Raw genomic sequence first — 23,596 nt, 5'->3', positions numbered from 1 at the left:
CTTCACCTCCTTCTTGGAAAGTCAGGATAATACCTTTACATCAGTGTCTTTCCACGCTGTTTCAGAGAAGCCCTGCTCGGGTTTCTCTGCCAGACGTGCGTCCCTGTGTGTAATGTAGTTTGTCGGTCGGGGGTTCGGCCTCATACAGACAAAAGCCTTGCTCTGCTAAGCATTCAGGGTTCCATCCAGCATGCGGGCCGCTGGAAACGGCCAAAAGGGGATAGAGATGGGCGTCTGTGGAATCATCTGTGCCCAAACAATTCCCCTGGTTACCGGTATTGCTCTTGGCCACCGCCTAAAGCGTTGGCTATCAAATCCCAGTGGACAGACCTACGTTATTCGCCCTGAGGACGCGTGGGGAGAGAGCACTCGGGGATATGTGTTTATAGGTATTCAGAGGATCCCTCTAGGACCAGGGTTGCGGAGCAATGGAATACGAGCAGGGCCCTTGATGCCTTCACCAGATGTATGGGGATTTATGCATCGCTGTCCCGGGGTTGCAGCATCTGCTGAACTCCTTGCTGCTGTGCACTCAGTGGGAGTGCCTCTCCATGCTTCCTCCGTGCACTCCAACTGCCTCGGCACTGCTGCCACAGCGGCCCGCAGATCATTGAAGCCATCAGGCTCGAGGACAGCCTAACCATAATGTATATCACCAACCGGCTACTAGTTTGTCCAACAACTTTGAAAAGGAAGTATATGGTGCTTGCCCGTGTTGTCCCGGGCTATCAAACTTTAGCATGGGCGAGCCATAAACACCTATGTCGGTTGCTGAGTTCAAGAGGATGACATCCATCACCTGCAGATGTTTAATGGTTAACGTCAGTGAAAGGGAAAGGCCCGGTGGACATTTTAAGGAGGCAGGATTTTGTATTTTTCTGTTTGCTACATTTACGGTTGCAGCTCTCACTGTTTCTGTAGTGGGCCTGCTTTGGGTTCGAGGGCCCTCTGCAGTGTGTCGTGTAAATATGTACTTAACTTATACCGCTTGTACAGGAATTTGGAGTACTGTTTCGTACGGTATTATGTTGTTTACAGCTCCTCATTCAGGCCCTTCATTTTGTCTGGGATGTGGATCAAGAGCTCTCTTGATAATTTATGTGGTGTGTCTCGCTAAATCGTCAGGCCCACAAGCCACTAAAAATGTTTTGTGGTTGGTTGAAACCGGTCCTTTAGGATGATAGCATGTCTTGTGATCCTATCGAAGAAATCCCTTCTGGGATAATTCCACCACATACTGTGTGTCTTATTGTCAGAATGCAAGGAGTACTTTTATTATGAAAGAACATCTCACAAACTACCAATCTACCATTGTCACCGTATGAATCGAAGTTGCACTCTGCCCTGGGAAGGCAGACAAACCATGTAGAAGAGAAGAAAGTGAGTTGGATATAAAGTGGTGAAGTCAATTGTTCTTTCTCACTTGCAATGGTCTCTAGGCTATGCTAAAATAAATTATTTAAAGTCACTTTTTGCCAAATGTTACTTTGTCTCGCCAAACATGGTCATTTTTTATTTATTCTCATTCATATTCCTGTTTTGTTGGATGTTTTAGTGTTTTCATTTTTTCATAGTTTTATAAAATAGATTCCATTTGTGCGGATGTTCTTTATTACTTATAATAATATAAATATTCTGCAGGGGAAACCTCAAATGAACAACAGGTTTACTAAAACGTTCCGTTGCAGAATAATTGCAGATGTTTATTTTACAGTGTGAATTTCTTTCTCCCCATCTTTAACCTGTATGACCAGTGAGTGTGTGTCTTTGGCCCCAGTCAATTCAAGCTTCACCACTTGAACTGCGCAAAGTCAAGCGTTCTCATCTAGCACCTCACTCTGTGTCCTTTACGGTCCGAGGGGAATGCACAACCTTTAGACTCTAGACTAAACAGGAGCGTCGTGGTGAGCCATGGCATTGGAGAACACCTGGGGACTTCTCTGTGCTTCTGCTTTCGTAAATACATAGATATAGTATAAATACTGCCACTGTGCGCCTGTAAACCATCTCACCACGAGTGTGACTTCCCAGGAGCCCTGGTCTTTGTTGGGCCCCTTGAGTTTTCTTATTCCATCTGGCCGTGGCCCTGCTCTGTCGTCAGGGGCCAGAACCCCTGGAGACAAGGCCACTCCATCTTATAAGCCAGGCTTTTCTTTGGTGCTGGTATTATCCTTAGAAACGAAGAGACCTTCTGCCTCTCTCTCTCTCTTCAGCCCCATACGGGTTGACGGGCTTCCTGTTTAGTGGGGTTTTGCATCCTTTGCACCGTTTGCACCGGAGTTCTCTGATCGGAATAACCTGCGCATCTTTGGGAGGTGGGAGTAAAGCGGTGAACCATGCAGAGGAAAAAAAAGAAAGAGATAAAGGCAGGACAGGCCATGCCGCGAGCCTGAGCGCTTGAGTCCAGGTCTCCGGAGAGCGAGCGAGCTGAGCGGGGCGACCCAGCGTGCCTCGGTTTCCGCCCACCACCGCTGAACTGCAGGTTCTCCATCTGGATTTGTTGTCTCTGGAACCCGGGACAGATGCCGTTGGCGTTGCACCACTGTGACCCTTGGCTTGGTTGCTCTCACAGGTGGAGCACAGCCCTGAGAGAGAGAGAGAGAGAGAGAGAGAGAGAGAGAGAGAGAGAGAGAGAGAGAGAGAGAGAGAGAGAGAGAGAGAGAGAGAGAGAGAGAGAGAGAGAGAGAGGAGAGAGAGAGAGAGAGAGAGAGAGAGAGAGAGAGAGAGAGAGAGAGAGAGAGACCCCCTCCTTGAATGTCCTGTCAATGTCCCTCCTTGACTTTCCTGTCCTCCCACTCAGTCCTGTTATGATTAGTTCATTGTCCCATAAGCTGTCTATTCCCCACAAGGGGAGCCACGAGGTTTAGTTTATGGGGTCAAAGTGTACAACACCTACCCAAGGTCCCCAGCCGCCAACCACAGGCTCAGCCGTCGCTGTAGAATGGGCATACAATGGGCAATAGGGCTTGTAAATTGTATTATTGTTTTGTACTATTTCAAGACGAGGTGTCACGGCTGAACACATGATCGATGTGCTTGATATGTCTGGGCAAAGTCCTCACAGCCCCATGGGTGTTATGACCTGCAGGGGACGCATGCTGGTCAGGTTAGCATAATGTCTTGATTTTGATCTACGTTAAATGTTGAGGGTTGTCAAATGCGTTTCATCTCCATGCTTCTCTTTCCACAAGTACGTATGTCCTGGACCCAACTTGTTACAAGGGGGGGTGAAATCATCCACTTAATCTCGCTGAACCTACGCTGCTGTGTTTCTAAAGCACAATAGAGGTCTTTCATTTTGGAGGAATCTCACGAGGGGGATGTATCGCTTCACCAAGTAGTCATTTGTGACCTGAGAATAGTTCCAGAGGGGGAACATGCTTAATAAAGGAGGGATCTTGAACTTGTAAATCTCTTGAATCTTCTTCTTTGCTTTCCTTGGCTCTCGGTCTCTCTTTCACTCCCCCTCTGTACCACTCTCTCACTCTCCCCCTCCCTCTCTCTGTCCTCCCCCTAGATGAGCTGAAGAAGCAGTTGGAGATGCGTAGGATCCAGAGGGCTGATCAAGGTGAGTCCAAGAAGTGGATCAACTCGTCCAGAGCAAATCCATGCATTGATCATCGATCAGCCACTCTCTGCCAGAAAAAAAACCAAGGTTCCACATTTCTCTGCAGTTCAGTGTTGTAGCTTTTTGTTTTACTCTGATGCTTTTCAGTTATTTTGACTGAAAAAGTTATTACAAATATAGGTCTTTAATGTAGTGTTTAAGCGTATTGTTCAACTGTGCTTACAGGTAGGCTGAGGACATTTGGGTTTGGGTACTTTTTGATTGGGACTCAACCCCCCTAGCCATTACTAAACTATGATTTCCCTGCAGTTTTATTAAACAGTGTCTTTGACATGGCTGTGTCTCGTGTAGACCAAATGAACAGCAACATTTTATCACAGTTCAACCATTTCACCAAATATCAGTAAACTTTGTAAGTGATCACAGAAGAACCGAAGACCATGGAGGTGTGAGTTGTAAAGTGTCAGGTCTAGGGTAGTGCGTGTGGTGAAGCCCACTTCATGAGGCTTGACATTGGGTTGTCGTTGTGTGTGTGTCTCTGTATCTCACACTGACCAAAGGTTTGGTAGCAAGACATAGCTGGCTCCTTTTATTTGCTGCCTTTTTTATTCTGGTTTTGATCAGAGTAAGAGTCAGCTTCTGAAGAACACAAACATCCAGCATCCAGTGGTGGTGCCACAGAACCGCCTCGGTTTAGGTTTTTGCTTCTTGTTTGTGTTTTTTTGTCCCCACATTGTTTGAGTCAACACTTCTCAAAAGCCTGGCTTCTATTATCCGGTCTTTAAATACTTCAAGCGTACAAGCCAGTCAGGCCTTTTAGAGTAGAATCTGTTTCTAGTGGATACTTACGTCTATTTACTGATGGTGCTTTTATCAACAGCACTGATACGGTTCATTAAGGAGAATTAAGGTATGGCACAGGCAATTTGCTCGAGGATGCATAGCTAGACTGCAGACATAGGGATTTGAACCCAGAACAACTGACTACTGACTGTCTAAAAAATTCTATCTTTTCCTACTTGACGGTTAAAGATCACCCTGAGGAAGAGGAGCAGGATCCTGTCGAAGCAATTATCCTCAAACAGGTTGAGGCAGAGAAAAAAAAGTGAGTGGATCCCGTCATTTTTTTACAGTGTCGCGTGAAACCCAACCGTTTTCTCCAGCTATGTTTTTATTTCCTCCATGTGGGGATTCTTGGATATTGAATGGAAAGACATGGCCCATTTCCCTGCTGTTTCACGGTACACCCCCCACCCACCATCAGGTTCAAGAGCTACATTGGTGACCTGAAGACCCTGAGGACGGAGATTCAGCATGTACAGCTGCTGATGGAAAGGGCAAAGGTCAAGCTGCAGAAGGACTTCAATGAGTGGTGGAGCGAGGAGACACCAGGGCCGCAGGTGACAGACGCTCTAGCGCCGATGATCTGAGAGCGGTCTCTCCTGGGCAGATATAGCCCTCAATGTACAGGACATGACAACTCACCGGAGTGCCTGTCAGAGACATGTTTACGGCCCTAACAGCACATCTCCTTATTTGTGAATGTATTTTTTCCACTCTGTTTATCCAGGTTCTGTACAGCGGTCTGGCAGGAGGTTGTTCACATGTGTCTGTGTGTGTGTGTACGTGTGTGTGTGCCTCTCTCGTTAGGATTTTTGGACAGGACTTTTACAGGACCAGAGCGACCCTTGCGGACTCTGTTTAACACCGTGCAAAAAAAGTCCCGTAGGCGGTAGATACGTGGAAACACATTCCGACAGGAAATGGACGAGTGCTCTAAACAAGTGTCTGGAGAGAGCAGCCCCGGTGCCAAGACAACAAACATCAGCGTCAGCAACAACCCTCGGCAGATCAGGGGGCTTAATAACGACAACATGTTGAGAAGGGGGGGGGGAATTAAGAAATTAGTCACTTCACATTTTGGTCTTCATCAACATTCTTGGAGCATTTGTGTTGTCTCCGTCGCGTAAACATCTAGCGGGAATTGTGCGAACAAATGGAATACTCTAGTTCTCAGAATCGTTAATCGTTTTTTAGTTATATTGTTGCAAAAGTTATAGGGTTGCAAAAGTGAGTAGAAGGCCAGCGATGTCACTGAGTTAGGACGGGTGTCCCACGCAGAGACACTCACACACACACACACACACACACTGATGGAGGGGGCCGCCGTCACCTGGTATGCACGTTGTTCAACTAAACCATTTACAACTGACCAACAGACCTCAGTGGTGTCTCCCTGTTTGGTTTTGATCTCGATCACTAGAGAAATGTATCCATCTCTCTTCTCAGCAATATTTTTTCTGAATCACAAACGGAAAGAAAAACCCAGGAAGTCTGACAGACAGACACCGTGTGTGCCGTTATGTTCCCTTCCAGGGTCCGGAAACAGACCTTCTGTCTTGCTTGCCTCAATCCAACAGGCCACATAAACTTCCAATTGGGTTTTCTTCTACCATTTCCATTCCCCCTGTTGCTAGGAAACGGCACACATGTACACCATTAGAACGCGTAGGAAAGAGCATCTCATAGTACCTGAGGACTTGTATTACCTCTGGCCACAAGTTGGATCGCGCAACAATATTTCTCTGCAATTTAACTGTCGACAGCCACGATGCTGGCCAGCCCTACCGTGTAGGGCCGCAGCACAAGGCCATCGTTTATTCATCTTGCAACCATTTTCAACAGGATTCAGGAGCTCCATCCAGCCTCCAAACAGGACGTCCGAGTCCGACCTCAAAGCCTTCGTCGCCTGGCAGGCCAGGTTCTGGGTAAGACCCCTGTATCCACCCACCTCTGGCCTCGGCACCACATCCTCTTCCCTCCCGTTCCTCAGAGTGCAGCCTCCGAGGCACATCTGACACACTGCGTTCAAAATCTGCTCAACTACTTCAGCTGGACGTCTGGTACCACCATCGCTAAGAGCAAGCAAAAGTCGATCCTCAAAGTCAAAACTATTCTCTGTCTTTGCGCCGCACTGGTGGAACGAGCTCCCTGCCGATATCAGGACCGCAGAGTCGCTCTCCAGCTACCTCAAAATAATCAAAACTCAGAGTTCAGAGTTCCTCTAGACTCTGCATAGCCAGCCCCTCCCACCCCACCTACTTATTGTATGTTGTCTGTCCTGGCACTTAATGTACGCACTTATTGTAGGTCGTACTTAGTAATAGTACTTAGTTGTGTAGCATCTTATTCTTGCTATCTTTGTTGTATACGAGGAATGGGTTAACTAGATTTAATTGTTAGTGCTTTACACTTGGTCCTATGAACATCTTTACTGTTCCGACAGCGATATATATTGTTTCACCTTCTTATGAAAAATGTACTTATGTAAGTCGCTTTCGATAAAAGGGTCTGCTAAATGCCCTAAATGTTAATGTAAAATGGCCACCGTAATTCCCTCCTGAGCTTATCCATTGTACAGCCCGGGTTGGCCCTGCTCCTCTCAGAACAGTCCGGACTCCGCCATTTTGAACTTCGAGCTCCACTTCGAAATTGTACCCAAACAAGTTCAACGTGATTATCGCTCCAGATTACACACTTTCCCAGGGCTTTGTCCGCGGACACGCTGTTGAAAAGCCTGTGTGGTTTCCCTCATGCTATTTGCCTAATCGCACTTTCAGTCGTGGCTTATCCGTCCTCTAATCAGGTTTTATTAAAGGCTTTTGACAGCATAACATCCGGGAAAAGATAAGGCTTCGGCGTCTGAGGACTGCCAAACCTTGCGACGGATTTCTTCATTAATGCACTGGGGGATAGAATGAATATAGCCTTTTTACTGACAATTAGTCAAAGCACAACTGGGCCTTTCCATGATTGACTGTGGTTGAACAAACAGTGAAGGAAATACTGTTACGCTTGATGAAGTCTACTGTAAAACAGCAATGTGTTTATTGCACATCACAGCTACACAACAACAGCCACCACAATGTTAGCGAGTCAGTCAGTGTAACTGTGTTTTAGTGCCAGTGTAGGCAAGGCACTGACTTGGGGATGTAGGGCCCTCTTGTGGTTCAAGTCACAACAACACTGTGTAACTGTGTGTTGTGTGCAATTGTGTTGTGTGTGTCTGTGTGTTAGTGCCAGTGTACAGGCAAGCCCTAACTCGGGATGTAGTGCCCTCTTGTGGTTGAAGAGACAACAACACTTGCTGATGGATCTGAACTTGATGCAATGTAACACACTAGACACGAACGAGGCCCAAAGCTGTCAATACAGATGCATTCGTTGCAGTACATTGCCCTGAATTGCTCCGCTTCCTGAGTCTAGATTGCTATATAAAATAGTAGATTTTGTAATAATAATGAGTTTTTCTCATTATTAGGTACTCCATGCTTTCTTGTTTTGCAGTGGCCATAGCCTAAGCTACTTCCCTGCACACGAGCGACAGGAGCCATACTCCCATGTACCCTCAGCGACACACCTCAGGTAGACAAACACCCACCTGAAATTCATACCATCAAATCTCCACTACCTGCCACCACGTTCGTCAACTCAAATATGCATTAATGTATATTTTTATATTTCAGGAGCTTCGTGCCAAAGATTGAAACGATAGGGACGCCCTCTGTGGATCGGCCTGCTTCGAGTCGCCAGAGGGGAGGGTCAGTTCTGGAGCTTACCCCACAACTGAGGTAGACATAACGGCAAGCGGCCAACGGTTGTTGTTGTTGTTGCTAGGGGCGGCACATATGTTTGCCCACAGGAGATATGGGTCATTGCTGTTATACAGCTACGAACATGGCATAAAACTCTTCGATCTACAAAAGCTGTGACGCTAGTGCTGCAGCAGTTGCAGTGAGCCAGGCCTGCTGGTTCTGTCTCTGCTGCCCTCTGGCTGCCCCAGCAGCAGTGTCAGGGATGCTTTCCGAACACTAAACCATGTTGAAGTGAACTATTACCTCTGCGCTGGACGTCACCAAAAACCCCTTGGCCCGCTTTTTCGAGCTCAGTTTATGGTCCAGCATGGGGGACATTTCTTGGTATCTTTGAGGCTTTATTTGACAGCTTACGGTACATTCCAAAACCCCCAACCATGTATTTTTTCCCTCAACAGAGATGTGGATTTATGTCATGATCTTATTGGGATTTGTTCGATGGGGTATTTTTGAATCTGGGGAAAAGATGACATAATCTACGTTGCAGCTTATGCGCTGACGGCCTGCTGTGACTAACAGCCATATAAAAGCCCTATCCTTATTATTTGATGCCAAGAATGGGTTTCTGTGCATGCGTATCCACACAAGAAAACCGTCACAAAGTGTCTGTGTGTGTGTGTGTGTTGTGTATTTCCGTGTGTGTGTGTATGCATTTGTTTACCCTCCAGGGACCTCTCCAGCATTAAGCCGGCTGACTATTCTATTCCGCTGACTGGGGACAGGCGCATCGACGATGACATCGTGGCCTTCGTCAGGGCCAGACAAAACCTGCTTCAGAGGAGAGGTGAATACACACGCACACACACACACACACACACACACACAAAGAGACACAGAGACACTATCACAGAGGTTACTCAGTGATTATTCTTTACTTAATACTGCCTCCTTGTGGTTTGACATGTATTGCAGGTAAGCTGTCAAGAAGCTAGGGAAGAACTGAGCAGTTGTTTCCACCTTAAAATGCTATCTCTTTATCAATTTATCATTTTTCACTTTGAAGACTGAAAAGGCAAAGATTCTGTATTAATGACCTTAATGACACATTTTGGAACATTATAATTACTTTGTGTTTCCTGGGCCAAAACCAACCCAACAAATTGGTCACAACATAACGTTGGGGGAATCCCCTGCATTAAGAACCTGTATGGCTATATCTATTCAGGGCTCTATGCAGATTAGATTCCGTCCATTTGTATCCAAAGTACTTTCCGCTTTTACTGCCTCAAGAATGTATGTCTAAACGACCATGTGCAACATCAACTCTTAATTCTCTGCCTGTCTCTGGCTCTGGCTCTCTGGCTCTCTTTTCTCAGCTCTTTCTCTTTCTCTCTCTCACTCTTACTCTCCTCAGCTCTCTCTCTCTCTCTCTCTCTATCACTCTCCTCAGATCTCTCCTCTGTCTCTCTTTTCTCAGCTCTTTCTCTCTCTTTTTTTTCTCTCTCTGTTTATCTGTCTCTCGCTCTGTCTCTCTGTGTGTTTCTCTCTCTTTCATCTCCTGTCTCCCTCTCTCTCTCGCTCCATGTGTGTGTGTGTCTCTCTCTCTCTCTCTCTCTGCTGAATGAAGGGTCTGTGAAGTGCAGAGGAAAGCCCCTCGTCCTTTGTTGTGTGTGTGTGTGTGTGTGTGTGTGTGTATGTGTGTGGCACAAGCCCCTCTCATCTCTTAAGTTCTCTGTCATGACAGAGAACTTTTATACACAATTGCCTATAAGGACGAGAAATTACTTCAAATGATGGCCCGAAAGGTTACGACAAAAGATGATGGAATAACTCATTTCTGTTCTGTTTGCTTGCTTCTCTCCAGATACTCCCCAACAGTGACATCACAACATCCTGGACTTAAATATAAAGTTCAGCCATCAAAGGTGTCTGCAGTGCCTCAAGCTTCCATGCGTCAGGAAAAAATGAGGGACAACCGTGAGAAGAGGCCGCTCGGAGGAGCCGACAGACTGAGTGTTCAAACAGAGAAGTGCCAAGGGATGGAAGGAGGGTCTTTGAGGCACTTTGGCTGGCGGCACAAAGCACATCCATATAGCACACACATACGGCCCACATATAGCAGGTACCTGGGAGCACGCGGCCAGCCGTGAGGCGATGGGCAGTATAAATCACCAACACGCACCGCTTGCCTTTCATCTGTACAAATGTTGTCTTAAGGGGTAAGAGGAGCTTCCTGTGAACCGGTTGCTAGGAGACATGCCCTCGTCAAACAAGGGCTAGATTGGCTTCGACGGCTCCGGGAAATATGCCCCTTTAGAACCGTGCGGCGGAGAGTCGAAACATTTGTTGACAGATTTATTTCAGATGTAATATTTGTGTTTGGGTATCATGTGTAAATTTGCGTAGTGTGAATATTTAGGAGTGGATGTTAAATGCAGTGATGACAATCATGCCTCAACATCATATCATTGATTGAATCTTTCGTTCTATGGTTGTTTTTTTATTTTTTATGACTAACAGAAAGATCACATTTCTTTTTCTTTTGCATTGGACAAAAAGAAAAATCCAATTTTTTTTTTTTTTTTTAAGATTCCTCAATTTTTTTTTTAAACTAGTAACCAGTTAGTTACGTGTTAAAGTACTGCCGTCCTGTAGCCCTTGCCCCCAGTTTTGCATTCCTCAATATCGTTTAGGAAAACAACGTGAAGAATACTGTGTAATGTCGCCTGTCTACCCGCATGAATGGCATCCTATGTCGTCAAGATGGGTTCAAGTGTCAGTTCAATGTACTGTATCGTGCAGTCTTAAGGTCAAAGGAAAGAATAAACCAACTGGTGTCATGTTGCTGGCTTTAAGGTCCTTCAGACCTAAAGCCCATGCAGATATCCAAGGCAGCATTTGGGTCTCGACGATACAGTCAATTGACCTACATGGAATTCACTTCCGCAAGCGACTTTCAATACACCTGACCCATGAGGGTGTGCTGAGAGGAATTGACACCTCAAAACACAGGGCTTATGTGAGGATGGAAAGGGAATGTAATGTTCAAATCAACTTCACCATAACAATGCCAAACAGCAAATGATCATATCTTTGCAGATTGATACCCAAAGAGTAGCTACATTTCTAGAAAAAGCCATGTATCTCTTAAATTCCGCAGCATTTTAGTGAAGCAATGTTTCCAGACAAACAATTAAAATCGACTGACGTCGTTGATGCTATAAACACCCTCTCGCTCTCAAATTGTGTTGTGTGTTGCGATACAGAGCCATCACTGCGTCACAAACGACAAGAGTAATGATGTCCTGGCGAAATGTGGGAGGCCAAAGCAACCCTGTTTGCATGTGTCTGCATCCATTTGCTTGAGAGATCACAAGAGCTGGGAGATTTGCATGAGGCTGAGGAGTTTCCTTGGTGGAAGATATATACTGTCCCCTGCTCCTTAGGACGGTGGTCACATTTGCCTCCATTAATAACATAGGTTGCCTACCTAACTAGTTAGTAATAGTTTTATAGAAATAATATTCATAGTAATATGAATTCATTATAGATATTTGATGATGCAAATTGTATACAAATTATATTACCTTATAATAGTGCTTGTATTTTTAAATCCAATTGCTTATTACACAGCACAGCGTGTTAACACGGTTAACACGCTGTGCAGTGTAATAAGCAATTGGATGTAAAAAAAAAAACACGCTGTAACAGGACACTAAAGTAAAGTTTAACTATTTCAGTTGGGTCCTCAGCCACTTGTTGGGGCACTGTCAGTTTACCAACCTGTCACATGTGAGTGACAATCTGAGTCTCTTGTCACTCAAACACACACACACACACACACACACACGCACACATAATGGGCATTCCGCAATCATGCATGCCTCAGCCACCACAAGCATCAGGGTAATCATTAACTTATGTTCTGCGGCCTGGAAGCTACCACTGTTTCCTTGTCTCTGTTTACAGGTGGGGAGGTGGGTGTGTTTGGGGTAGGGGGTTCATTTGTAAGGGGATGTCACCCTGATGGGGGAAGGAACGCCTGCTCCATCGTTACCAAAGCAACCCGTTAATCAATGACCAAACCCCTGCAACTTTCCTCTTTGGCCAATCATGGTAGGGAGGCCACTCAGAGCACTCTCCAGTTAGGATCCCACCGACGTTTGACTTATTTCCTCGAAAAACTGAAATCAATAAACTCGTCCATACATGTATGGGTCTGTCCAGTCATTGTCCCAGCACTTTGAATGACTTTATCTAGCATCATGGCAGACCCCTGCATGGACAGAGCTACGGAGGACCGCACGCCTTTGATCAGGACTGTGTGACCTCCATGACCGCTTCTCATCCAAATCCAATCTGTGGAGCAGATATCGTACGGGCACCTCGGTGAAGACGACCGGGGGGTCGGTGGGTGGGTAAGGAGGTGGCGTCCATGGCGAGGTTCCAGGAGGCTGGGGGTAAGGTGAGCTGGACAGGGCTGCTGGTTCTTGTCCACTTCTCCTACCTGCTGGTCGGTGCCACCATCTTCCAGATCCTGGAGCGCGAGGCGGAGAGCAACAACCGCAACCACTTCCAGCTGGAGAAGCTCAACTTCCTGGCCAACTACACCTGCCTGGACGGCCCAGCACTGGAGAAGTTTGTGCAGGTTGTGATCCCGTTTATGTTTTTTTGGTGAATATAGGATTTTTAGAGAAATTACAAGTTTACAATCGGCTTACAAGTTCACAATTAAAGCATACAATCTGCTATTATCTTTTGGTTTTATTGGTTATCAATTCTTTTCGTGAATATGTAGCCTCATTAGAGTGTTAAAACAATATGTAACATAATTAATACTAATAAATGTAATATGTTAATAAACGTTAGCGTTCACATAGAACAGTAGTGTGCTTGGTATGATAATCAATGGATGGTTATGAGTACCTTAGGACCCTTGGCTACGAATACATGGAAACTTCGGCTTATGTTTGTTTCTCATTAGCGAGATAAAGGGAACATGAACGATCAATTCAAAACTGTTGAGTATATTGCAACAAATGATGCGGCAAAAGTTTGATCAATGATTATTGATTTGAAGTGGCCTCCGATCGAACTGGACCGTTAAAGGTAGCTGGCAGTTAATTTTTATAGGATATATAAACCACTAAATCAGTAAGTAAATGTCTTGAAGAGAAGGCTTCGATTTTTGTATTCTTTTTTGTAGATCATTTTGGATGCATGGGAAAAGGGTGTGAATCCATCTGGCAACTCAACCAACCCCAGTAACTGGGATTTCAGCAGTTCCTTCTTTTTCGCTGGCACAGTGGTCACAACTATAGGTGTGTTACTCTATCTATAAATTCGTGCTGTATTCCCTTTTTGCATTTATAGATTATGATGTCATGATGTATAAATAAGAAATGTAACTAGTTAAAATTAAATTAAATTACTTAATATTAAAACGACAAGGTAGACACAACAGTGTGGGACATTGTTCTTTTTTATGTTTCGATCCCCCCATCGGTTTTGATGTAGTAAGCTAGTATGCTAATGCTAATGCCATAGCGCCTCCCGTTTCCCAGGCTATGGTAATTTGTCCCCGAGCACTGTGTCCGGCCAGGTGTTCTGTGTTTTCTACGCCTTGTGTGGGATACCCCTCAACCTGGTGTTCCTCAACCAGCTGGGAAAGTGCCTCACCATCCACCTGGGACGGCTGGAGAGGGGCATGCTCTCTCTGGTTCCCCATAAGGTACCGAGCCGTCGCCCTCCAATCTGCTGCTATGCCATGGGACTCCAAGTGGCAAAGGGCCATTGGAGCTTCACAGGTTCATGTTGAAATTGACTTCACACAACACTCCCTTATGCAAAGTAAACGCTCACTAAAGCGACCCTGTGGATAAGGAAGGAGGAAAGCTCAAGAAGAAGGCCAACTAGCTAGGGTGGCTATCCCAATAGACCCTTTTTTGCAGCACGTGTCATGTTCGGAAGAACACAGCTGTTGCACATAACAGTTCCTATGTGCCTGCTCCTTTTATGTAAGAGTGCTGGGTACACTGGTTCGTAAGAGTAGCAGCACTGTTACATAACAGGCCCACAGCTGCTGAGCCTGTCTTTTATAAGCTCATGAGGTTCCATGAGGTTTGAAATGATACTGTCATCTTCATGAAGTCACCTGCCTATGACACCTTGAGGTCATCCCCCCCCTCTGGTTTCTACCGGCCCCCCCCCCGTAGCAGTCGGTGGAGGTCCTAGCCGTGGGGCTGTTCGTGGCGTCAGGCAGTCTGCTGTTTCTGGTCATCCCCCCGCTGTTGTTCAGTTACGTGGAGGACTGGTCTTATGGCGAGGGCTTCTACTACGCCTTCATCACCCTCAGCACCATCGGTTTCGGCGACTATGTCGTGGGTGAGTGAAGAGCACATTGTTTGTTCACATTTTTCCGCAAAGGCGCAGCATGCCCTCTTCATGCCTTCCAGTAAGGCAGACGATAATAGGAACATGTGGTGTGTGTTAGCCTCATAGCATAATTGGCTCATATTGTGGCCAAATTGTTCTATCTAACCTACCTCTGCCCTCCTAACGCTGCTGGTTCACTGTGTCTCATTGGCTGTATCCTAAGCCAATCAGAGTGCTTTTAACATTCCATAATCACTATCTGCCTCAGTAATTTTTGACGCTAAACACAAGATGAACCTTAAAATATGACTTGGGCAATTATGCTATGAGGCTGACGAATTGCAGCCCTCAAAGGGGCCCAATTAAAAGTTCACCTCACTGATATTGAATTTTAACAAAAAGTTTCATTTCAGGGACGGATCCGGACAAGCACTACATCACTGTGTACCGCAGCCTGGCCGGGGTGTGGATCATCTTTGCCCTGGCTTGGCTGGCCCTGGTCCTCAGCATCGGCGCCAAGCTGATGGAGAACGCCATCGGGCTGACGCGCCCGGGTCTCAGGAGACAGCCGGGGGGGGTGGAGGACGGGTCCTCCGGCAAACTGGAGGAGGAGCTGGGCCAGAGGGCCGCAGAGCCCAAGATCTGATGGTTTACACGACGACTGTCTCACCGGGATGGAGAATGACGTTCAGAACAGTAGAAATACATGAACTGGGGGGAAGGGGGGGAACAGAGTGTAACCAACATTTTATCCATTGTTCCTGCTGTGCTGGTTTCTCTGTACAGTTTTGGTGTATACAGCACAAGAACAATCTAGCGTTCCATTTGACTATTTTGCGAGTGTTGATTTTAACAATGAGTTAAATTCTACTGCCACAAGTGAGCATTCTGGGCCTTAAAAAGCAATTGTTATTGTCATTGTGTAACCTCACTAGATTAATTTTGGTTTGTGAGTGTGTGTGTGTGTGTGTGTGTGTGTGTGCGTCTGTATGTCCACATCTCTGTTTGTGTACCGATTGGCAAAACTCCAGTGAATTGAGCATGAAGAGCTATCTAAAGCAAACACATTAATATAAGGTGATGGGGGCAGTGGGACCTGAGAACACACAGTGTGCACTTCCTCTCTGGGCTAAAGGTGGTTCAATCAATGACCATCACTCTCACAACTGGCCACCACACACCACATTACAACTCAGTGAGGCACGCTGTGTCCATTCCGTCCGCTTGTCTGTGACATTAAAACCCTTGAGATTATGATTCACAGTTTAATTTATCCAACATAAAATTTGAATTGACCTTTTAGGAAAAGGTGATTTTCTGCTGGCTATGTGCGTCTTTCACTCATAAGTAATATTGCTATTCTCCTGTTCTGCGTCACGTATAATAAGCACACTCTTGCTTTCAGAACTCATCATGACTTAGGAATCACAGACCTCAAAATGGCCTGTGACAATCAAGAGGGTCCTGTATTAACCACCGAAGCACATTAACCGGAAGAACCCACATGGAACTCAAAACCCTGACCAGTAACAAGACTGCAGTCAGTGTGTTCCAGTGATTGTGATCTTGTGTCCATTTGACATGCCCCTGATTTCAGGACCCCGTCTGTGTGTGGTCGGGGGATGTGACAGCGGCTGACCGGTGCGGTGCTTCTCGCTGTGTTTTTATTTTGCCTCGGGATATTTGCATGATAGCCAGGAGGAGTGCGAGAGAAAATTAATTTGCCTGTGGCGCCTTGCAAAGAAGAAGACGCCGGGGCCTGGTCACTCCCTGGACGCTCATCTCTGCCACCGGTGCCCAGAACTATTGCCCCTGGGTTGGAACCAAGAGAGTCCCAGTTTTGTCACCCTTCTTTTCCAAGCCTCTTCAAGGGCGTCAACAATGGGGCTGGTGGAGATCTTCGCCCTGGCCCGGGTGCCCTCCATCCTGCTGCTGGGGGCCGTGTACGGGGCTTACGTGTTAACGGGCGGGGTGGTCTTCTGGAAGCTAGAGGGGAACCTTGGCAGGGAGGACATCAGCGCTATATTGGCACGGAAACAGCAGGTGCTCAAGACGTACCAGTGTCTGAACTCGGACGGCATGGACGCAGTGATTGCGGTGAGTCGCCCCTCGACTGAGGAACCCTGTGATTTGGCGCACATGTCGGTAGTCTACTGGTTGTAGAATGGCACGATGGGTGTGCATCGACGTGGGCCTTTGTGTGTTATTTAAACAGCCTCAAACTCAGGATAGCTGGAGGGTAAACAACCTGCATTGGTGGATGAAGGACTAGGGAGGGGCGGAGGGGACATTTTAAAGTTAAGGTGCAGGGAACGTATACTGAAACTGTTTCTGATGATGGTTGTTGCCAACCACACAACAGTTAACATTAATTAGTTCAACATATTAAGTTGGGATAAACAAATTCTATTCATTGAATCATGTATTTTAATAATTAAAGGTACTGGTTGTAGCCTTTGGAACATCACGAGGTTTAAAAGACATGGTGGTCTTTATATGTTTATTTCGTTTTCTCGCTGTGTTTCTTCCAACATGACAAAGCTACTAGATGGAAATTTACAACATGTAAAGTAGGCTGCTTGGAAGCCTGAGTAAATGGACCAGCCGGATCCATCCCGGACAGGATCTTGATCAAACATAGTTCTGCCATTAAAACTAAAAAGTCTCATTCTCTAAAAAGCCTATGATCTAAACTTGGACATTGAGGTGAAGGGTGTAGGATTAAGTGTTATCTAGCGGTAGGGGGTTACAGATTGCAACCAACTGAACCCCGACCCCACCCACCTCCCTTGAACACACTGTTTCCGGATGTAGGAGAAGCTATGGTGGCCTGATCTGGCCTGTCAGGTAGCAATAGGTACTTCCAAAATGATGACATCATCTACTACCGCATCCAGTAGCCAAGGTTCAAGGGATAAAGTTCCGTGCTAGATTTACATTTAGTTATTTACTGTGTAAAACATCGTAGCTAACAAATAAAATAGCAATAATGGACTAATTGAATGGACTAATCGTGTTTTCGGTGTAATGAACCCTTTGTATCTACATAGAGGGCGGGTTCTTTACAACGAAAACACAATTCTTATTTTCATGGTACTTAACACTAACTGAAACATACTTATGAATATTATATAACATTCCTGCAAAGTCTGTTTCACATAATGCAACATAATTATGCAGAATGCACCATTAAAAGATATATGTCTATATATTAAAATATTAATTATTAAACTTGGTTTTATTGTTAAGAGCCTGAATGCCTAATAATCAGTTAAGACGTATACAGTATATGGGCAGAAACTATAAGGGCAAAATCTGTCAAGAAAATAATGAGGATAAAGACAAGTTATGATCTTAATTTGATTGTTGGGATGGAATGGGGAGACGTTACAAATCTTCAAATAACAGCAGCATGAGCCAACAAGCCATGAGGTGGCCAAACTGAACTGAATGACGTCTCCTCCCTCCCCACTCAGTCATATATACACACACATGCATTTATCACCACTCACCACTCTGCTGACACACACACAGAATCATCTCCTCTGCCCAGGAAGTTAAATAAACAAGATCAAGCTGGTTTATTAAATGTCACCTTTAGTAAAATGATTCATGCTTTCATTTAACTGAATTAGAATGCAGAATGCAGTTGAAAACAAAATAAGCCTGTAAATATTGTTACATGTTTTAACATTTAAACATGTTGATTTTAAAATCGTTGGAATAAAATAAAAAATATGTTTATTTTCAGTTCTGCAACTTGTGTCATATGTAGCTGACCAAAAAGTCTTGCATAACCAGGGTACATTGTGTCCTCAACCGTCCACTGTCAGTATTTCTGAGGTGCATGCCACATTCAGGATGGACCCAACACTTTTATATCACGGATAGTTTCAACACCTGCGCTCTAAAGGTGTGTCTCGTCCTGATGGCTGTGATCCACTCCCCACTTGTCTCCAGATGAACCTATCATATCAGGGTCATCTCGTGACTTAACCAAGCTTTTATTGTGTGTGACTGAGCAAATTATACGTCGGAACACTGCAGCTTTTGACCAAGTTGATGCTCGTTTCAGAAAGTTGTAGAATTTTGCAGATATACGAGACCAAAGCGAACTCTAGTTATTATTTACTTCTGCTTTTAATACATAGATAAAGATATTTCACGAATGACTATAAGGAGATGTTGTTAATCAACAAGTTATGAACATTATATTAAACCAGGATAGATATTAAAGGTGTGTACGATTGTTGAGGTTGCAGATGCACAACATGGCGGGCTCTGTGGACGAGGAGCAACTCCATATGTTGATATTATGGGAACAAAAACATCATTCCGATCTTCAGGCGATTACACACTAATTAACACGTTCTTATAGATATTATATTCTATTTCTGCCAATTCCGTTCCGCTTGATTTCAGTTAATTCTACATACCATTAATTAGAAATCTCACAGTTACAGAATAACAACGAAATGTTGTTGGAGCAAAACACAGACAGGCATGTAGTTTTAGTTAATCACTATTCTCACTTTTTCTACATACCATCAGAAATGGCCAAGAGATCTCAAATGGTGGAAAACAATTGACTAAACTGATGAATGCAACCAAACCACCAACCACTATCACGCTCACAGGCATTACATCAGCAGTGCTCAAAAAGTAATAAATACTATTAGGTTAGTGAGTCCTTTCTAAACTGTCTTTAAATAGAGTTTGTATGTGTTTATATTCCAGGTACTACAAGAAGCTTCTAGGGCTGGACTGAGTATTAAAGGCAATCAGACCTCTGACGGCTTTTGGAAATTCACCAGCTCAGCGGTCTTTGCTGCCACAGTTGTTACAACTATAGGTCAGATGATCTTATTTATTTTATTTTACATTGTATTACACGCACATAGACACACGCACGCACACACACACACACGCGCAGACACAATGCTAACATGGTGGGCTTTTACTGGCTCATATTTATTTCCCTTATATTTATTTCCCTAACATATCACATGGCACAGTTCACAATTAGCCCGCATTTACATCATATCATCAAGAGAAACCGTGTCTAACAAGACCGATGTCTTGTTAGTTGTATTGATAAAGCCTTTTACCACTGCATGGACCTACTTTGAGGCTTTCAATTCAGGCGAGAATGAACATCATACATAAAATAAAAGGTATATGAAGTAATAAGAGTAACTGTCATCATTCTTTCGTTAAAGAGACACTTCTGTTGAGTTATGATGCAATTTGGATTATAGTAAAACCTGATTTATTTTGTCATCTCCAGGCTACGGCAACATCAGCCCCAAAACGGCCGCCGGTCAGATCTTCTGTGTTTTCTTCGCTCTGTTCGGGATCCCCCTAAACATTGTGGTCCTAAACAGGGTGGGCAAGTACATGCTGACCATAGAGAGGAACATCTGTGACTTCCTGCAGGGAAAGACCACGCATCCGGTTAGGATGCTACACACACGCACACGCACACACACACACACACACACACACACACACACACACACACGTAGGGTACGACATATTTTATGATACTGTTTGTATTTGCATAGAGAGCACATAAATACACTAACCCAATTACATGATTGATCAGGGGGAAGTGGCGCTCTGTTGGTGAGAACCCCCTTAACCACCTCTCCTGGTTTAACCTCCCCGTGGTCCGACCCCCTCGTCCCCCCGTCTCCGTCTGCTTCCAGAGGTGTACTCGCTTCTTAGTCCACCTGGTGTCCTACCTGTGCGGGGTGGTGCTGTTCTTCGTGGTGCCCATGGTCGTGTTCCAGGGCCACGAGGGCTGGAGCTACTCCCAGGCCATCTACTACTGCTTCATCACCCTCAGCACCATCGGGTTCGGGGACTACGTCGCAGGTACAGCAGGCCGTCCGGGCATACTGGCCCCGACCCCTTGTGATGTCATCTCTAGAATCAGATGGACAGCACTTGGCCTATCCACAAATAAAACACATTTATATTTGTCCTCTCATCCTGTCTTTGGAATAATTTGTTCAATTTTTTTCATAATTGTGGGGTTTGCCACCTCCCCAATGCTTAATCAGCAGGTACCGGTAGCCATCAGCCAATTAGAAGACTAGTGAGGTAGTCTAATGCACACCAATGTGGTGTTGTGGTTTAGTTTTCCTTTAAGCCTCTAACTTTAACTCTGACAACAGATTCACTGCACAAGTTGAAGGGCCCGATCTAATATCTTTCCACTGCCCACCGGAGGCTCCACTTTCTTTGCATGGAAGTAGATCTGAATGATGATTTGAATGTCACATACCAAATGCCATTCTGCTCTGTTGTGTTGTGCAAACCCTAAGCAAATGATATGGAAACCAATACAACACAGGTCAGTGCAGATAGAGACTCATAGACCAGTGGCTGCTGGTTTTATTTACAATGAATACATTTGGGTACACAATATATTTGGGCAAATTACCAAGAGGTCATTAAGAATTTACACAAAGTAAATTAGAGTGATTAATCGGGGCATTATGGAGCAGGTATGAGTTAAAGAGCCGGTACTGTGTTAAGGAGCAGGTACCAGGTTAAGAGTAGGTACCAGGTTAAGAGCAGGTACCAGGTTAAGGAGCAGGTACCAGGTTAAGGAGCAGGTACCAGGTTAAGAGCAGGTACCAGGTTAAGGAGCAGGTACCAGGTTAAGGAGCCGGTACCAGGTTAAGGAGCAGGTACCAGGTTAAGGAGCAGGTACCAGGTTAAGAACAGGTACCAGGTTAAGGAGCAGGTACCAGGTTAAGGAGCAGGTACCAGGTTAAGGAGCAGGTACCAGGTTAAGAACAGGTACCAGGTTAAGGAGCAGGTACCAGGTTAAGGAGCAGGTACCAGGTTAAGGAGCAGGTACCAGGTTAAGAGCAGGTACCAGGTTAAGAGCAGGTACCAGGTTAAGGAGCAGGGTTAGCTTTACTACCTCCCCCCCCCAACACCCAGCGACTCCTTAAGGACATGACCAGTGGAGCACTAATACGTGCCACCCTTTAATGTTCTAATGGCAGATAGAGACTCATAGACCAGTGGCTGCTGGTTTTATTTACAATGAATACATTTGGGTACACAATATATTTGGGCAAATTACCAAGAGGTCATTAAGAATTTACACAAAGTAAATTAGAGTGATTAATCGGGGCATTATGGAGCAGGTATGAGTTAAAGAGCCGGTACTGTGTTAAGGAGCAGGTACCAGGTTAAGAGCAGGTACCAGGTTAAGGAGCAGGTACCAGGTTAAGGAGCAGGTACCAGGTTAAGGAGCCGGTACCAGGTTAAGAGCAGGTACCAGGTTAAGGAGCAGGTACCAGGTTAAGGAGCAGGTACCAGGTTAAGGAGCCGGTACCAGGTTAAGGAGCAGGTACCAGGTTAAGGAGCAGGTACCAGGTTAAGAGCAGGTACCAGGTTAAGGAGCAGGTACCAGGTTAAGGAGCCGGTACCAGGTTAAGGAGCAGGTACCAGGTTAAGGAGCAGGTACCAGGTTAAGAACAGGTACCAGGTTAAGGAGCAGGTACCAGGTTAAGGAGCAGGTACCAGGTTAAGGAGCAGGTACCAGGTTAAGAACAGGTACCAGGTTAAGGAGCAGGTACCAGGTTAAGGAGCAGGTACCAGGTTAAGGAGCAGGTACCAGGTTAAGGAGCAGGTACCAGGTTAAGGAGCAGGTACCAGGTTAAGAGCAGGTACCAGGTTAAGGAGCAGGTACCAGGTTAAGGAGCAGGTACCAGGTTAAGGAGCAGGTACCAGGTTAAGGAGCCGGTACCAGGTTAAGGAGCAGGTTCCAGGTTAAGGAGCAGGTACCAGGTTAAGGAGCCGGTACCAGGTTAAGAGCAGGTACCAGGTTAAGGAGCCGGTACCAGGTTAAGGAGCCGGTACCAGGTTAAGGAGCAGGTACCAGGTTAAGAACAGGTACCAGGTTAAGGAGCAGGTACCAGGTTAAGAGCAGGTACCAGGTTAAGAGCAGGTACCAGGTTAAGGAGCAGGGTTAGCTTTACTACCTCCCCCCCCCCAACACCCAGCGACTCCTTAAGGACATGACCAGTGGAGCACTAATACGTGCCACCCTTTAATGTTCTAATGGCAGACAGTAACCCGGACCAGGTGTACCCCGAGTGGTACAGCTTCATCATGGCCTCCTGGATCTTCTTCGGCCTGGCCTGGCTGGCGCTGGTCATCAACCACACCATTGACATCCTGGAGCGGCTCCACGGCTTCCTCAACGGCTGGTGGCGCCGGCGCAGTGGCGCGGAGGAGACGGACCCCCCCGACAACGAGAACCCCGACACGCAGGTGGAGCAGGAGGAGGCGGAGCCCGTGAAGACGCAGAAGATGGATGACTGAAGTGTGACCCCCCCCCCCCCGATTGGACTGAGCTCTCTTCTGGTGATATGATTTCTTTTTTTTTCTGGTTCCGTTGTTTTGCTGGAGTAGCAGAATGTGCTGGTCTAAAGATCTGAAGAAGCGCTGGCGGATCTATAGAGCTGTAGATCTAGACAAGCAGGCATAGAAGGAGCTTGTAGAGCAGGGGGGCAGAGTGGGCGGTTGAACAATGACATGTTTGGAGGAAACTAAACACATTAACCCTAGATATTTGAGGATTTTCTGAAAAATTCACCGGATTTCCCCCATTTGCTTAACTTCTTTTCAAATATCATATCAATTTCAATAAAAAATATTTAAAACAATTAAAATGTAAGTGTCAGACGCCAATCAATCCATGTTGATGTTATAATTACTAGCACAACTATATATCAAGACAAACATGGTGCCCAAAAATTATCACTCACTTATTTCCGGCATAAATAGTGTCGACCAATTATATGTTGAGTCATTTTCATTGGCCCAGGGTGGATGCCTTTGCAACAAGATGAATTCAATGCCTGCATCACTTTAACACCTACGTTTTTTACTCTGGTGTGTAGCCTATCGTTATCTACCTGGCAAACTATGGCCTGAGATTGAGATTACCTGTGACAAACAGCATTAGCTCAACATGTTTATTTCCCTCCACGCTGTTCGGTGGGTTAGCGGTTTGTGGAAAATAAAAGTC

At 45.6% G+C, this 23,596-nt stretch overlaps 3 protein-coding genes across 3 annotated transcripts in view; all 3 read left to right on the top strand.

Moving 5' to 3' along the window:
- The window catches only part of kif6 (kinesin family member 6), a gene marked incomplete at both ends in the record, with an annotated part of 56,607 nt that extends 46,563 nt beyond the window's left edge, over positions 1 to 10,044 (top strand). The window contains 8 exons of the mRNA XM_079752295.1: positions 3,518 to 3,568; positions 4,601 to 4,673; positions 4,833 to 4,968; positions 6,254 to 6,336; positions 7,916 to 7,993; positions 8,095 to 8,199; positions 8,892 to 9,007; positions 10,028 to 10,044. Of these exons, the coding sequence (XP_079608421.1) occupies positions 3,518 to 3,568; positions 4,601 to 4,673; positions 4,833 to 4,968; positions 6,254 to 6,336; positions 7,916 to 7,993; positions 8,095 to 8,199; positions 8,892 to 9,007; positions 10,028 to 10,044 (659 nt within the window). The remainder of the gene's footprint in view (positions 1 to 3,517; positions 3,569 to 4,600; positions 4,674 to 4,832; positions 4,969 to 6,253; positions 6,337 to 7,915; positions 7,994 to 8,094; positions 8,200 to 8,891; positions 9,008 to 10,027) is intronic.
- A 2,554-nt stretch (positions 10,045 to 12,598) lies between these two features.
- On the top strand, positions 12,599 to 15,184 carry LOC307086947 (potassium channel, subfamily K, member 16-like; the record flags this gene model as incomplete). The annotated part of the gene is made up of 5 exons (XM_079752294.1): positions 12,599 to 12,811; positions 13,370 to 13,484; positions 13,728 to 13,894; positions 14,379 to 14,547; positions 14,952 to 15,184. The coding sequence occupies 5 exons, from the start codon at positions 12,599 to 12,601 to the stop codon at positions 15,182 to 15,184; spliced, it is 897 nt and encodes a 298-aa protein (XP_079608420.1).
- Positions 15,185 to 16,419: 1,235 nt separating this feature from the next.
- Positions 16,420 to 22,887, top strand: LOC307086946 (potassium channel subfamily K member 17-like; the record flags this gene model as incomplete). Its single annotated transcript, XM_079752293.1, has 5 exons — positions 16,420 to 16,635; positions 19,276 to 19,390; positions 19,826 to 19,992; positions 20,247 to 20,415; positions 22,631 to 22,887. 5 exons carry the CDS (start codon positions 16,420 to 16,422, stop codon positions 22,885 to 22,887), a joined length of 924 nt encoding a protein of 307 aa, XP_079608419.1.
- Positions 22,888 to 23,596: the final 709 nt, after the last annotated feature.

Source organism: Pollachius pollachius (genome assembly GCF_949987615.1).
Source record: "Pollachius pollachius genome assembly, chromosome: 15".
In the NCBI taxonomy this organism is placed as follows: Eukaryota; Metazoa; Chordata; class Actinopteri; order Gadiformes; family Gadidae; genus Pollachius; species Pollachius pollachius.
The sequence above is the reverse complement of the archived record's forward strand: the minus strand, read 5'-3'. Positions and strand labels throughout refer to the sequence as shown.